General features: G+C 40.9%; 1 protein-coding gene across 1 annotated transcript in view; it reads left to right on the forward strand.

Annotated features, from left to right (window-relative positions):
- Nucleotides 1-16,457, forward strand: part of LOC126473149 (huntingtin) — a 516,516-nt gene that overhangs the window by 385,933 nt on the left and 114,126 nt on the right. Inside the window, exon 42 of the mRNA XM_050100007.1 lies at nucleotides 8,347-8,481. Coding sequence (XP_049955964.1) covers nucleotides 8,347-8,481 — 135 coding nt within the window. The remainder of the gene's footprint in view (nucleotides 1-8,346; nucleotides 8,482-16,457) is intronic.

Genomic DNA, 16,457 nt, shown 5'->3' on the forward strand with positions numbered 1-16,457 from the left:
GGGACTGCATGGAGGATGATAAATGATATTGAACCCAAGGTGTTGAACTGTTGCAGATGTCACAGTGTTCATGCATGGTCTGACATTATCATGTTGTAGGGGATGGTGCCCCACATGTGGACGAACTCTTTGAATTCAAAACTTGATTATTGCTTCCTGTTTCTCATGCACTGGCATAGTTACATTACACACTGTCTCATGTTATACTCTACAGTTCTGAGCCCTCCAGCAGCAGAGTACTGCAGCCATATAAACATGAATGATAAAGATGTGGAATGTTAATAACATTTGTTTTATATAAAAAGCTCTAAGACTTTTCATAAATTTGGAGGCATTACTTTTCAGCACGGCCTCATAGCAGTCGTTATAAATGTTCTAAGAATTCCAGAGGAAACAGTTGCAAAGATTGCAACAGCAGAAGGAAACCCTAATATGGGGAGATTGATTGTTTGCACCAGCAACATGTCTACATTTACACTTTGCAAATCACTTTGAGGTGCATGCCAGAGGATACGTCCAATTGTACCAGTTATTAGGATTTCTTCCTGTTCCATTCACATATGGAATAATTGTTTGAATGCCTCTGTGCATGCAGTAATTATTCTAATCTTATCCTCATGATCCTTGTGTGAGCGATATTTAGGGGGCTTAGGTATATCCATAGAGTTATCACTTAAAACCGATTCGTGAAACTTTGTTAATAGACTGTCGTGTGATAGTGTAAGTCTATCTTCAAGAGTCTACCATTTCAGTTCCTTTAGTATCACTGTGACACTCTCCCCTGGATTAAATAAACCTGTGGCCATTCGTGCTACCCTTCTCTGTACACATTCAATATCCTCTGTTAGTCCTATCTGGCATGGGTCCCACACAGTTGAGCAATATTCTAGACTGGGTTGCACAATTGATTTGTAAGCAATCTCTTTTGTAGACTGATTGCACTTCCCCAGTATTGTACCAATAAACTGAAGTCTACAACCTGCTTTACCCACGACTGAACCTATGTGATCTCTCCATTTCATATCCCTACAAAGTGTTACACTCAGGTATGTGTATGAGTTGGCAGATTGCAACAGTGCCTCATTGATATTATAGTTCTAGTGTTCTATGTTTTTTTCGTTTTGTGAAGTGCACAATTTTACATTTTTGAACATTTAGAGCAAGTTACCAATCTCTGCACCATGTTGAAATTTTATCAGTATCTGACAATATTTATGCACCTTAGCTCAGTTATTACTTCTTTATACGAGGGCAGTTCAATAAGTAATGCAACACATTTTTTTTTTCTGAAACAGGGGTTGTTTTATTCAGCATTGAAATACACCAGGTTATTCCCCAATCTTTTAGCTACACAACACTATTTTTCAACGTAATCTCCATTCAATGCTACGGCCTTACGCCACCTTGAAATGAGGGCCTGTATGCCTGCACGGTACCATTCCACTGGTCGATGTTGGAGCCAACGTCGTACTGCATCAATAACTTCTTCATCATCCGCGTAGTGCCTCCCACGGATTGCGTCCTTCATTGGGCCAAACATATGGAAATCCGACGGTGCGAGATCGGGGCTGTAGGGTGCATGAGGAAGAACAGTCCACTGAAGTTTTGTGAGCTCCTCTCGGGTGCGAAGACTTGTGTGAGGTCTTGCGTTGTCATGAAGAAGGAGAAGTTCGTTCAGATTTTTGTGCCTACGAACACGCTGAAGTCGTTTCTTCAATTTTTGAAGAGTAGCACAATACACTTCAGAGTTGATCGTTTGACCATGGGGAATGATATCGAACAGAATAACCCCTTCAGCATCCCAGAAGACTGTAACCGTGACTTTACCGGCTGAGGGTATGGCTTTAAACTTTTTCTTGGTAGGGGAGTGGGTGTGGCGCCACTCCATTGATTGCCGTTTTGTTTCAGGTTCGAAGTGATGAACCCATGTTTCATCGCCTGTAACAATCTTTGACAAGAAATTGTCACCCTCAGCCACATGACGAGCAAGCAATTCCGCACAGATGGTTCTCCTTTGCTCTTTATGGTGTTCGGTTAGACAACGAGGGACCCAGCGGGAACAAACCTTTGAATATCCCAACTGGTGAACAATTGTGTCAGCACTACCAACAGAGAGGTCAAGTTGAGCACTGAGTTGTTTGATGGTGATCCGTCGATCATCTCGAACGAGTGTGTTCGCACGCTCCGCCATTGCAGGAGTCACAGCTGTGCACGGCCGGCCCGCACACGGGAGATCAGACAGTCTTGCTTGACCTTGCGGCGATGATGACACACGCTTTGCCCAACGACTCACCATCCTTTTGTCCACTGCCAGATCACCGTAGACATTCTGCAAGCGCCTATGAATATCTGAGATGCCCTGGTTTTCCGCCAAAAGAAACTCGATCACTGCCCGTTGTTTGCAACGCACATCCGTTACAGACGCCATTTTAACAGCTCCGTACAGCGCTGCCACCTGTCGGAAGTCAATGAAACTATACGAGACGAAGCGGGAATGTTTGAAAATATTCCACAAGAAATTTCCAGTTTTTTCAACCAAAATTGGCCGAGAAAAAAAATGTGTTGCATTACTTATTGAACTGCCCTCGTAGATAACTGCATCATCTGCAGAAAGCCTGATTTTTCTATTGCTATTGTCTGCAAGGTCATTAATATACAACATGAACAGCAAGGGTCCCAGCACACTTCCCTCAGGCACACCTGAAGTTACTTCTACATCTGATGATGACTCTCCATCCAAGATAACATGCTGTGTCCTCCCTACCAAAAACTCCTCAAGCCAGTCACAAATTTCACGTAATACCCCATACGATCTTACTTTTGACAATAAGCGTAGGTGGTGTACTGAGCCAAATTCTTTTTGGAAATCGAGAAACACTGCATCTATCTGCTTGCCTTGGTCCAAAGCTTTCAGTATGTCATGCAAGAAAATTGTGAGTTGGGTTTCGTATGATAGATGTTTTCGAAAACCATGCTGGTTGGCTTTGGCGAGGTCATTCTGTTGAAGATACCTCATTATGTTTGAGCTCAGAGTATGTTCTAAGATTCTACAACAAATTGATGTCAAGGATATTGGACGGTAATTTGTTGGATCACTTCTACTACTGTTCTTGTAGATGGGTGTGACCTGTGTCTTTTTCCAAGAACTGGGCATTGGTTTTTTGTCTGAGGGATCTGCAGATTCAGTATAGAATCTGACGGGGATTCCTTCGGGCCCTGAAGCTTTGTTCAATTTTAACGATTTTAGCCGTTTCTCAACACCGCTGACACTAGTACATATTTCATTCATCTTTCCAGTGGTGTGAGGATTACATTGGGCATTTGAAAATGGAGTTAAGGATTTCAGCTTTTGCTTTGCTACACTCAATTTCAATTCCTGTCTCATTCGCTATGGACTGGACACTAACTTTGGTGTCACCAGTTTGTTCATATAACCAGAATTTCTTTGGATTTTATGAAAGATTTAACAAATATTCTGTTGCAATAGTCATTGAAGGCATCATGCATTACTCTCTTGACAGCCAAACATGTTTCATTCAGCATCTCTCTACTTACAGCCCTATATGCTTTGTTTTACACCTGTTATGTAGCAATCTATTTCTTTAGAGGTTTCTTTACAGTGACTGTATACCATGGAGGTTCCCTCCCATTATGAACTGTTCTACTGTGTTCATATCTACCCAGAGTGTGGTCAACTATTTTTTTGAACTTGAGCCAGTTTTTCTCTACATGCCCCTGACCTGTGCTTAAAGTTTCAAGTTCCTCAGTGAGATAAGACATTGATGATTTTTATATCTGGTTTACTGATTATTTTAGTTGTCCTTTGTACTTTGGTAATCTTGCTGCCACAACCACATGGTGGTTACTGATACCAGTTTCGATGTGGTCATCCTCAAAGAGATCAGGTATATTTGTCGCCATCAGATTCAATGTATTTCCACATCATGAGTGGGATTATTAACTATCTGTTCTAAGTAGTTTTCAGAGAAGGCATTTAGTAAAGTTTCACAGGATGTCTTATCACACCCACCACTAAGAAAACTGTAACTTTCTCAATTAATTGTTGGATGATAAAAGTCTCCACTGATGATTACAGTATGATTGGGGAACTTACATACAAGTGAACTGAAGTTTTTGGAGAGAGTCTGATGGGCGATAGAAGGATCCAGTTATCATTGATGTCCACACCTGATACTGAGTGTTGCCCAAACACTCTCACATGCAGCTTCAATTTCTGTCTCAGTGAATCTGAGTTTTTTCTCTACTGCGACAAATACACCATCTCCATTTCCCATTCCCCTATTGTTTCGATATACACTTAAATTTTCCCCAAAAATCTCACTGCTATCAATTTCATGTTTCAACTAGTTTTCTGTACCTGTATTATGTGAGCTTCACTGCTTTTCAGGAGCACTTCTAACTCTGGCATTATGTTATAATTTCTTCAGCAGTTTAACGTTAGGACTTTAATACTCTCTCCTGTGGGAGGCATTTCTTCTGATCTTTCACTGATACTAATGGATTTCCTACAGCAATCATTATCTGGAGTGGATGGAGAGTCACCTAATCTGAAAAACCTTTGTGTGCACCCCAGACACAGAGTCAGCTTCCTCAGTACCAGCCTCTGATGTGCAGTGCACACCTGACCTATGTTAGGGGGCCCTACAGTCATCAACCCTATGGTGCAAGTCCAGGAAGTCACAGCCTAGCTCATCACAGAACTTTTGAAGTATCTGGTTCAGTCTTTCCACTTGAGTCATAACCAAAGGACCACGATCAGTTCTGAGGACAATCCTGCAAATTGTGAGCTTCGTTGAAACTCCACGCACAAGGCTGGTCTTCTCAAACTTTTCTGTCTGTCACTGGAGTGACCCAAGAGTGACTTCAGAGCCCAGGTGACAGGCACCATTTGTTCCAACACGTGCCACAATCTGCAGTTGGTTGCACCCTGTTCGCTCAATGGCTGCTGAAATAGCCTCTTTATCATGTTGAATGAGGCCCTCAGGCATACACACTGAGTACCTGGTGGCCTTTCCTGTCCTCTGCTGCCGTTTCGCTAAGGGGTACCATCATTCACCATACATTTGAACTGCCAAAGATTAGTAGACCCCTACCCTTTTGCAATTGCCTCCTCCTGACACCAGACAAAACAGGTTTCCCCAAAACAGATGAGGTGAGTTCCATTGGTTAGTTTGAGTTTCATTGAAAGACAGCACCTCAAACTTGTTGGTTAGGGGGATCGGTACAACACACTGAGTCCTCCTTGGTCCCCATCCACCCTGTATGGATGCTTAAGTGTCCCATTGACATGCCACTTGCAATCAAATGGATAGGCAACGACAGATCCGTACTTTCTGCGGAGGAGACAGGATTCACAGGAGAGGATAGTATTTGAGGTATCTCTGGTACAGGTATCCACAGTAATTCAGAGGGTACTATGGAAATAAATTCCAAGCGTACATTGTGGCCACCACTTAATAATTACCCACTAAGTTCTGCACAGTGTGATCTAGTGCTGCAACACACTATGCTAGTGTGGAAGAATTTGTGTGTGTTGGTCTCGTCCTTAGGAGATGGGTGCACAGAGTACAAATGTGGCACATGATTATTAAACAGCCCTACATCATCCTTAATTATGTTTTGTAAGTCAGTTGAAATTCAGTTACATAATTAGACTTTAATTGAATACAGCTATTGCCAGTTGCACAGAGCATGGGACCTGCCCATGAACTTGATTGAAATCATGTCACCTAAGTAGAAGATACTGATCCAATTCATCAACAGAATACATGAAACATGCTCTTTGGGATGCACCTTCCCTGCATCAGGTGAGTTCCGTACATGACAGCACTGTTTTCAGGTACTTGGACTCGTGCTTTAACAGTTTACATCTTCCTTCATCTCAACAGTGGGACCGATCCCAACTGCCGCTGGGTCAAGATTGTAAACAGGAGAATAGAGGGTGAGGGTTAGAAACAGGCATTCAGAGGCAGATAGTTTGTTATTATGACTGTTGGCATATGATATTTACTGAAATATTGCTGAACTGGTCAGTACTATACTACTGATTTCTGGAGAATTGTTCATAATACACTAAACTGGAGTACGAAACTTAAGGATGAAAGTAACTGCCAACTGCCATGTCACATAGCTCAGTGAAACTTGGACTACACGTAGAAAAAACTGCTTCAGTATAATACAGAAGGTAACTGTAAGATGAGACAGAGAGAAATGCACTTCTATTCAAATGCAGTAATTACCCTAAGTTACTGCAATGTATGGTGGTCACCTGGACATTACAAAAGATGAGACATTGTTGTCAGTAGAGTGTGTAATTGCCACGGCAATGCACACTCTGCAATGTGCTCCCTTGCTGGCCACAGAGTTGATAAGGAGTTCTTGTGGTAGGGTGTTTTATTCCTCCACCATAGAGGCTGACAACTACTAAATGGTCATTGATGCATGCAGAGTTGCTGCATTGTGTCGGAGGTCAGTACTCCCATGCAGTACTTTGCCTCCCCATATCATGGCACATGTAACACAGAAACAGTCATGTTCAACAGTGTTCCTAGGTGCATTACTTGTTCCCATCTCTTGCAGTATGACAGTACGTCCAGCATTGTCGGACAGGATTGTTTTACTGGTCCAGGTGTCATGGCGTGGAGAGGCATAACATTGCATAGGCGTACTGATCTCCAAATCTCTGAACACAGTACACTCAGTGCTCAACATCATTTTGACGCTGTGCTGCTTCCCCATATGTGTCTCTTTAGGGGTGCATTCAGCCCTGACTTCATTTCTATGTATGACCATGTGTGGCCTTATCAAACAGTGCAGGTGGAAGAGTTCTTGAAATGAGAGGATATTTGGCAAATGGACTGGGCTACCCGTTCCCCTGACTCAAATCCCATCAAGCACATGTGGATGCATCGGGGAGAGATATTGCATCACTTCCATTTCTACCAACAACCACCCAGCAGTTGTCAACTGCACTGGTGGAGGGTTGGAACAACCTACCACAAGAACTCCAACCAGCATGTTGCAGAGCAGGCATTGCTATCAGTGATAATCAGACACCCAATTGAGAACAATGTGTCTACTTTTGTGATGTCCAGGGGACCATTATAAATCATGGTGACTTCATTGTAATTATTGTCTTTGAATAAAAGTGTCATTACTGTTTGTCTCATTGGATATTTTTTATAGTTACCTTCTGCACTATGCTATAGCAGTTCTTTCTGTGTATGATCCAAGTTTAATCAAGCTATGATAGTGACACATCATGCAAAAGTTACTTTCCTTAAGTTTTGCACACCAGCAGCTGGTAACATGTCTTTATTATCTAACGCGACAACTGATCTTGAACTTCTTCATGGCACTATATGAACCAAGGAGAAGTTTTTTTATAAGAAAACTTTTCGTACTATGTTTCAGTAATGCTTGTAACAGAGAAGTACTTCCTAGTTCTTTTAGTCTGTAAATTTTATGTATTTTATGAGGATGAGCTTATGGCTGAAGTGATTAAAGATTTATTGGCAGCCTGCAGGTACCACAATTAATTATATTTAAGGATAAACAGTTTCCAAAAATGGGTTTGGACATTTTAGGAAACATGCAAAATTCAATATTGAAAATGCAATACTTGACCCGAAACTAGAATATTTTTAAATTTTTGTTGAAATACTCTTATGATCTGTCTTTAATTACACTTTTTTCTGTTATTTTTTTCCAAACTGTGCATTCAACTCAGGTATGCAGTATGTCCAACGGAGTATAATCATTGCACCCTTCACTAATTGTATCACTAGCATATGTTTGTTTAACTTGAGCTTATTATATGTGTGCAATATAAATGAGGTCACTAATCTAATCAGCTGTGTGGTCATCAGCTGTGTCGTTATGGGAGTGATATGATGTAATTATGTTTTAAAGATGACATATATTACAGTTCAAAACCACTAACAGTAATGACTTTTTAGACATACGAGAGGGATGGGTTCTTAGCTACCGTGATTTATTCCCCATTGTATATAATAGAGGGTTCTCGGGAAAATATTGTGCTTCTGAATAAGCCACTCTTTGGTCCCCAAAGAAAAGTTTGAGCTGAGCAAAAGTTCTTGAATATCCTAGACTATCACTGCTTACTATTGTAATACTACAAGTAATTACTTTTTCGCAACAAATGGAATCTCTGAAAGATGTAAAGTTAATAAAACTCCATGTTTTGTTTCATTGAACTAACTGTCAGTAATTTTGTAGCAAGCCTGTGTATCCCCCAACCTTGAGTCGAATGTTAGTCTTTGCTATGACTAATTGTTTATAGTGTGGTATTGATTTTTCTTGCAGCTTTTATCAGAAGTTAAAAGCCATCCATGAATTGCTTTGCTGGAGACTTCAGGATCATCATTTGATTGGTCCGTGTTTGAAGCTTGATCATGTTTTCAACCGGGGCAATATGGAGAGGTTGAACAATCGGCACAGGTGAATAATGTTTCTTTCTAAATTTCAAGAGGGGGAAGAGGGTGAAGAGACAAACATTGTAAGTAAGGAAGCTTCAAGTATTTTATTATCTTGAAAACTGGTAGTGTATTGTGTTGTATGAGTAACATATTTTACATTGATTTCGAAACACACTTATCAGACTTCGGTAATGGGCAGATTTTGTGAAGCATTGCTTCTTCCTTGTTCTTCCATTCAGTACATACATTTCAAGTACTCATGTACACCCTGAGCCAAAACATTAAGACCAATGCCACTCCGACTTGGGTGCTGTCTGGTGTGCGGTAGCAAAAAGTATGTAAGAGATGGGCAGACATGGACGGGGGATCAACCTTGTGAAGATATGGGCTGCAAATGGTGAAATCGACTGAGATGAGTGAAATCGACTGAGATGAGTGACTTTGACACTGGGCCAGTGAATGAGTTACTTGAAAATGGCATGCTACTGTCGTGAGTATCTATGAAAAGAGGTAGAAGGATAGTGAAATTACCACTAGATGCCAAATGGTTGGACATCTATGAGTCTTCACAGAACATAGAGTTTGGAGACTTGTCTGTTCTGTAAAGTAGGATAAGGGTGATCTGTGACATCTCTGCTGAAAGAGCACAATGCAGCTGCATGCACAAGTGTTTCGGAGCAAATCGTTCATCATACACTGTTGAACATGGAGCTCTGCAGCAGACTACCCCTATGTGTTCACACGTTGACCCAATGACATCACTAATTATGATTGCGATGTGCACAGCACCATTGGGATTCGACTTTTGATCAATGGAAATGTGTCGGCTCTTTGGGTGAATCACATTTTTGCTACACTAGATCACTGGTCATCTCCACAAATGCCATCATCAAGGTGAATGGTAGCTTGAAACATGCAGCATGTCATGGACATAGGCTGGTGAGTGCAGTATTATGTTGTGGGAGACATTATCGGGCGCTTGAATGGGACCTGTGGTGGTAATCGAAAACATGCTGATAGATGCAAAATACCTGCATTCCTTCTTGCTTGATGCCTTCTCTGATGGCGATGTCATCTTTCAGCAGTATAATTGCTTGTGTCTTGGAGCCAGAACCATGCTACAATGGTCTGAGGAAGATTATATGAACTGACCTTGATGTCTTGGTGACCAAATTAGGCTGATGTAAATCCTGTGGAACCCACCTTTGTTGCTATCAGGTGCCATCACCACGTACACAAATCAGCAGCCCATTATTTATGCTGAATACATGACCTGTGCACAGACATCTAATGTCAACACCTCCACAAACCTACTAACAAACCGTCAGGTCCCTGATACACAGAGTCATAGATGTATCTCGTTCCAAAGGTGGACAAACAAGCTATTAAGCAAATGGTCATTATGTGTTGGCTCATCAGTGTATTAATTTATTTCCTATCTGATCAGAATAAACATACAAATTAATTGACTGTTAATTCACTTTATTTACCGTCCATAATAAGGGCACAATGTCAGTATGTAACAGCCCAGTGTAAAAAGTGATAACCTCTACATCTACACTTCACAAGCCACTTGAACGTATGTGGGGGAGGGTACTTCTGGTATCACTGACTGATTTCCCCTTCCCTGTTTCAATCATGAATTCCATGTGGAAGAATGATTGTCAGTAAACCTCTCTGTTAGCTGTAATATCTCCAATTTTCTCATTGTTAGACTCTTCATGGAACGTACATTTTGAGAATTTCTGTAGTAAACCTCTCTGTGATGAACAATGCCTCTCTTGCAGTATCTTCCACTGGAGTTTATTGAAAATCTCTGTGATGACGTTATGCTGACTAAAAGACCTCGTGATGGAACAGACTACTCTTCATAGGTTCTTCTCTATTTCTATCTATCAGTCCTACCTGGTAATGGCTCCGGATTGATGAACAGTGCTCAAGAATTGATGTAGCAAGTGCTTTGTAAGCCACTTCCTTCGTGGATGAGTTACATGTCCTTAAGATTCTTCCTTTGACTCTCAGTGTGGCATCTGTTTTTCTGCTATTTGCTTTAAGTGACTGTTCCACTTGTGGTCACTCTGGATAGTTACTTTGAGATATTTTATGGTAGATACTGTTTCCAGCAATTAGTCAGGGGGGTGGGAAGAAAGACACACGTAACACCAAAAAGGAGTTGTGCAACAAGAGCAAAAGTTAGTAGGCATGTTTCTACATCTGAAAGATGATGTCCATTCAAATTTTGCACCAGTCACATAAGAGCATTACTAGTAGTGCCATTATGAGGATGCAAATCAGATTTTCTTTAAATACATGCTGTACAGGTCACAAGCATTAGTTAGAGTTAAGATTGGACATGGTGAGTTGATGTTACTCAAGAATACCTTTAAGATGGCAAAGATGCCATTGTCAACACCTCACTGAGTGTGAAAAAGATCATGTAATAGGGCAAAGAGAAATTTGGTTACTTCAAGGGTAGCCCAACCCAGATCCTCTATAGCGTGCATGCCATTAACCCCAAACCACCACCATTTGTTACTTCATTCATGTCTATTGAGAGCTAATTTGAGGGCAGGGTGGGTGTCTGTTGTGTTTTGTGATGCAGGTTGGTTCTGCCCCAGTGCCAGTGATAGCTGTGTGTTGGTTAGGGTCATTCATGAGCAGCATTGCAGGCGGTGTTTTCCTACAGGAGAACACATACTCGCATACCATTGTTGTAACCCAGAATGCTCTGCAGAGTGTCGACATGTTCCTTTGCTTTCTTGATCACCAGATCTGTCTCCAATCAAGCACATAAGGGACATTGTTGGATGACAACTCCAGTGTCATCCACAGATAGCATTAATTGTCCCTGTATTGACGTGCAACAGGCTTGGAACTCCATCCCATAAGCTGACATCCTGCACCTGGAAAACACAATGCATGCACATTTGCATGCTTGCATTCAACATTCTGGTGGATACACAGGTTATTAACGTACCAGCATTTCACATTTGCAGTGGCTTATCTTGTGCTTGTATAAACCCTTGTTTAGCAATGTTAATCATGTAAATATGTTACCCAGGTAAATGTATTCCCAAAATTACATTGTAGTTGTTGTGGCCTTCAGTCCAGAGACTCGTTTGATGCAGCTCTCCGTGCTACTCTATCATGAGCAAGCTTCTTCATCTCGAAGTACTTACTGCAACCTAAATCCTTCTGAATCTGCTTAGTGTATTTATCGCTTGGTCTCCCTCTATGATTTTTACCCTTCACACTGGCCTCCAGTACTAAATTGGTGATTCCTTGATGCCTCAGAACATGCCCTACCAACCGATCCCTTCTTCTAGTCAGGTTGTGCCACAAATTCCTCTTCTCCCCAATTCTACTCACTACCTCCTCATTAGTTACGTGATTTATCCATCTCTTCTCCAGCATTCTTTTGTAGCACCACATTTCGAAAGCTTCTATTCTCTTCTTGTCCAAACTATTTATCGTCCATGTTTCACTTCCATACGTGGCTACACTCCATACAATTACTTTCAGAAAAGACTTCCGACACTTAAATCTATACTCAATGTTAACAAATTTCTCTTCTTCAGTAACACGTTAATGCCGTTGCTAGTTTATATCTTATATCCTCTCTGCTTCGACCATCATCAGTTATTTTGCTCCCCAAATAGCAAAACTCGTCTACTACTTTAAGTGTCTCATTTCCTAATCGAATTTCCTCAATGTCACCTGATTTAATTTGACTAAATTCCATTATCTTCATTTTGTTTTTGTTGATGTTCATCTTATATCCTCCTTTCGAGAACTGTCCATTCTCTCCCAACTGCTCTTCCAGGTTCTTTGCTGTCTCTGACAGAATTACAATGTTGTCAGCAAACCTCAAAGTTTCTATTTCTTCTCCATGGATTTTAATTCCTACTCCAAATTTTCCTTTTGTTTCCTCTACTGCTTGCTCAGTATACAGATTGAATAATGGGGATAGGCTACAACCCTGTCTCACTCCCTTCCCATCCACTACTTCCCTTTCATGTCCCTCAACTGTAATAATTGCCACTTGGTTGCTGTACAAATTGTAAATAGCCTTTCACTCCCTATATTTGACCCCTGCCACCTTCAGAATTTGAAAGAGAGAGTTCCAGTCACCATTGTCAAAAGCTTTCTCTAAGTCTACAAATGCTAAAAAAGTAGGTTTGCCTTTCCTTAATCTATTTTCTAAGATAAGTTGTAGGGTCAGTATTGCCTCACTTGTTCCAACATTTCTATGGAATCCAAACTGATCTTCCCGGAGGTCAACTTCTATCAGTTTTTCCGTTTGTCTGTAAAGAATTTGTGTTAGTATTTTGCAGCTGTGACTTATTAAACTGACAGTCCGGTAATTTTCACACCTGTCAACACCTGCTGTCGTTGGGATTGGAATTATTATATTCTTCTCGAATTCTGAGGGTATTTTGCCTGTCTCATACATCTTGCTCAGCAGATGGTAGAATTTTGTCAGGGCTGATGCTCCCAAGGCTGTCAATAGTTCTAATGGAATGTTGTCTACTCCTGGGGCCTTGTTTCCACTTAATCTGTCAGTGTTCTGTCAAACTCTTCATGCAGTATCATATCTTCCATTTCATCTTCATCTATGTCCCCATCTATTTCCATAATATTGTCCTCAAGTACATCACCCTTGTATGGATCCTTTATATACTCCTTCCATCTTTCTGCTTTCCATTCTTTGTTTAGAACTAGCTTTCCATTTGAGCTTTTGATATTCATACAAGTGATTCTCTTTTCTCCAAAGGTCTCTTTAATTTTTCTGTAGGCAACCCCTAGTGATGCATGTCTTTATATCCTTACATTTGTCCTCTAGCCATCCCTGCTAAGCCATTTTGCACTTCCTGTTGATCTCGTTTATGAGACTTTCATATTCCTTTTTGCCTGCTCCATTTGCTGCATTTTCGTATTTTCTCCTTTCATCACTTAAATTCAATTTCTCTTCCGTTACCCAAGGATTTCTACTAGCCCTCATCCTTTTACCTACTTGATCCTCTGCTGCCTGCATTATTTCATCTGTCAAAGCTGCCCATTCTTCTTCTACTGTATTTCTTTCCCCCTTTCCTGTCAATTGTTCCCTTATGCTCTCCCTGAAACTCTGTACAACCTCTGGTTCTTTCAGTTTATCCAGGTCCCATCTCCTGAAATTCCCCCATTTTTCAGTTTTAATCTACAGTTCATAACCAGTAGATTTTGCTCAGAATCCACATCTGCCCTTTGAAATGTCTTACAATTTAAAACCTGGTTTCTGAATCTCTGTCTTACCATTATATAACCTATCTGAAACCTTCCAGTGTCTCCTAGCCTCTTCCACATATACAACCTTCTTTCATGATTCTTGAACCAAGTGTTATCCTCTGCACAAAATTCTACCAGGCAGCTTCCTCTTTCATTCCTTATCCCCTTTCCATATTCACCTACTACTTTTCCTTCTATTCCTTTTCCTTCTATCAAATTCCAGATCCCCATGACTATTAAATTTTCGTCTTCTTTCACTATCTGTTTCATTTCTTTTATCTCATCATACATTTCTTCAATCTCTTCATCGTCAGTGGAGCTAGTTGGCAAATAAACTTGTACTACTGTGGTAGTAGGCATGGGCATTGTGTCTATCTTGGCTACAATAATGCATTCACTATGCTGTTTGTAGTAGCTTACCCGTGCTCCTACTTTTTTTATTCATTTTTTATTCATTATTAAACCTACTCCTGCATTGCCCCTATTTGATTACTGTACATTAATTATTTTTTGGTGTTGCTGTTTTCTTTTTACATCACTGTGTGTGCGATGCTTTACATTTATTTATGTTCAGGACAACTGCCATAGCCTGCATAATTCATCAATCGTAGCAGGTCATTCTGCATATCTGTACTGTATTCTGGCATTGATTCCTTTTTATAGATAACTACATCATCTGCAAACTGCCTTATAGAGCGCCTTATGCTCTATCCTAGATCATTTATATACGTTGTGGACAGTAAAGGCCCATCACACTTCCTTGTGATACTCCTGAAATTACCCGTACATTGGTAAATTTTATTTCGTTAAGAGCGATGTGCTAAGTTCCATCTACAAGGAAATCTTGGATCCAGTTGCAAATCTGTTCTGACACATAATAAGCTTTTATCTTTTACACTGAACAGCAGTTTGGGACAGTGTCAAATGCCTTCCTGAAGTATAGTAACATGGTATCAATGTGAGTGCTGATGACTACAGTACTAAGGGTCTCATAGAGGAACAATGCGAGCTGAGTTTTGCAAGATCTCTGTTTGCAGAATTCATGTTGATTTTTAGAGAGGAGATTTTCTCTAAAATCTTCATAATACGTGAGCATAAAACAAGTTTCATGACGGTACAGCATGTCAGCTATATGGACTTTGAATTATGTGTATCTGACCTGTGCCTGTCTTGAAAACCGGAATGACTTATACTTTTTTTCAAGGTGCTAGGAACCCTTTGTTGCTTAAACAACATATGATAAACTGCTGCTAGAAGAGGAGCAAATTCTTTCCCATAATCTTTGTAGAATCTTACAGATATCTCATATGGTCCATATGCCTTCACTGAGTGAGGTGATGCAGTGGTTAACACACTGGACTGGTGGGTCAAATGAACATCAGGCCATCCTGATTTAGGTTTTCCACAATTTCTGTACATCACCTCAGGCAAATGCTGGGATGGTTCCTTTGAAAGGACATGACTAATTTCCTCCCCCATCCTTCCCTGTCCTCACTGTTTGGTCCCCTCCCCCAAATTAACCAACCAACCAACCATATGCTTTTTGACTACAGTAGTAGTGCTTTTCTATTCTGTGATCACTTATCTTATCTGCCAGTTTGGTATTCATACAATGATTGGAGAGAGGGGGAGGGAGGTCACTAGTACAGCCATCTGCGGTGAAACAATTTTAAAAGACCTAAATCAGGGTTTCAGCCTTCTCTCTGTCATCTTCTGTTTCAGTGTCGTTTGGTTGCTGAGTGACTGAATAGATGATTTCCAACTGCTTATTGATTTTATGCAAGACCAAAACTCTAGCAGTCGGAATCTGACACGACCAGGAGATGCAGGCTGGCTGGCCAAGGGTGTCAACAGCGAGTCACCTAAAATGACAGAAGGACAACAGCTATAGACAATAGTGAAGATAACAACATCTATGGGCAGATACAGCAGAATGGAAAGACGGAAGAGTGAACAAAATTGAGAGCCTAGGCGTAGCAAGATCAGAAACCAAACAACGATGGGTACGAAGTGCAATACAAGAGCACAGTTGGACCACGACTGACTGCTGGCGTTACGGGCCCCTGTGAGTGCCAATAGACTGATGTGGCAAGTGTGGCCCACACACAGCATGGTCCCAGATTATAGGGGCGCTGCATAGTGGCTGTTGTCTACATCCATGCCTTCTGGCGAGCTGTCCAAATTGTTGGACTGGGGTACCAGAGAAATCTCTTTGGGTTTCTAGTCACATTGTCTGGCAAAATTTTACTTCCAAAGTTGTTGAGAACTTCTCTCATTAGTCTTCTTACATTCATTTTCACTTCATTCAGCTTTTGTTTGTCAGCTAAGTTTTGACTTCTCTTAAATCTGTGTTAAAGTTCTCTTTGTTTACAGAGCAGTTTTCTATGACAGCTGTTACACCATTGTGGGTTTGCTCTGAACATACTTGTCTGATGCATGTTGAATGAGGTTTTTGCATTTTTTCCACTTCTGTTCTGCAGCTTTGTTCTCAGCACTGAATATTTGGTGTTGACTACTCAGACACTTAGCAATTTGCATCCTATCACTCTTATGAAGCAAAAATATTTTCCTATGTTTCTCAAAAGAATAACACCAGTAAACATTGATGCTATCACATCCTTATGATCACTGATACCCTCCTCTAACTGTTAGAGCGTGCAGATGAGAGATTGTGTGCACATACTGAAGTTGTCGAACTTCTAGCTTTATCTGCCGACTTCTGTGGCACACCTT

This window comes from Schistocerca serialis, chromosome 4, assembly GCF_023864345.2.
Source record: "Schistocerca serialis cubense isolate TAMUIC-IGC-003099 chromosome 4, iqSchSeri2.2, whole genome shotgun sequence".
Taxonomy (NCBI): Eukaryota; Metazoa; Arthropoda; class Insecta; order Orthoptera; family Acrididae; genus Schistocerca; species Schistocerca serialis.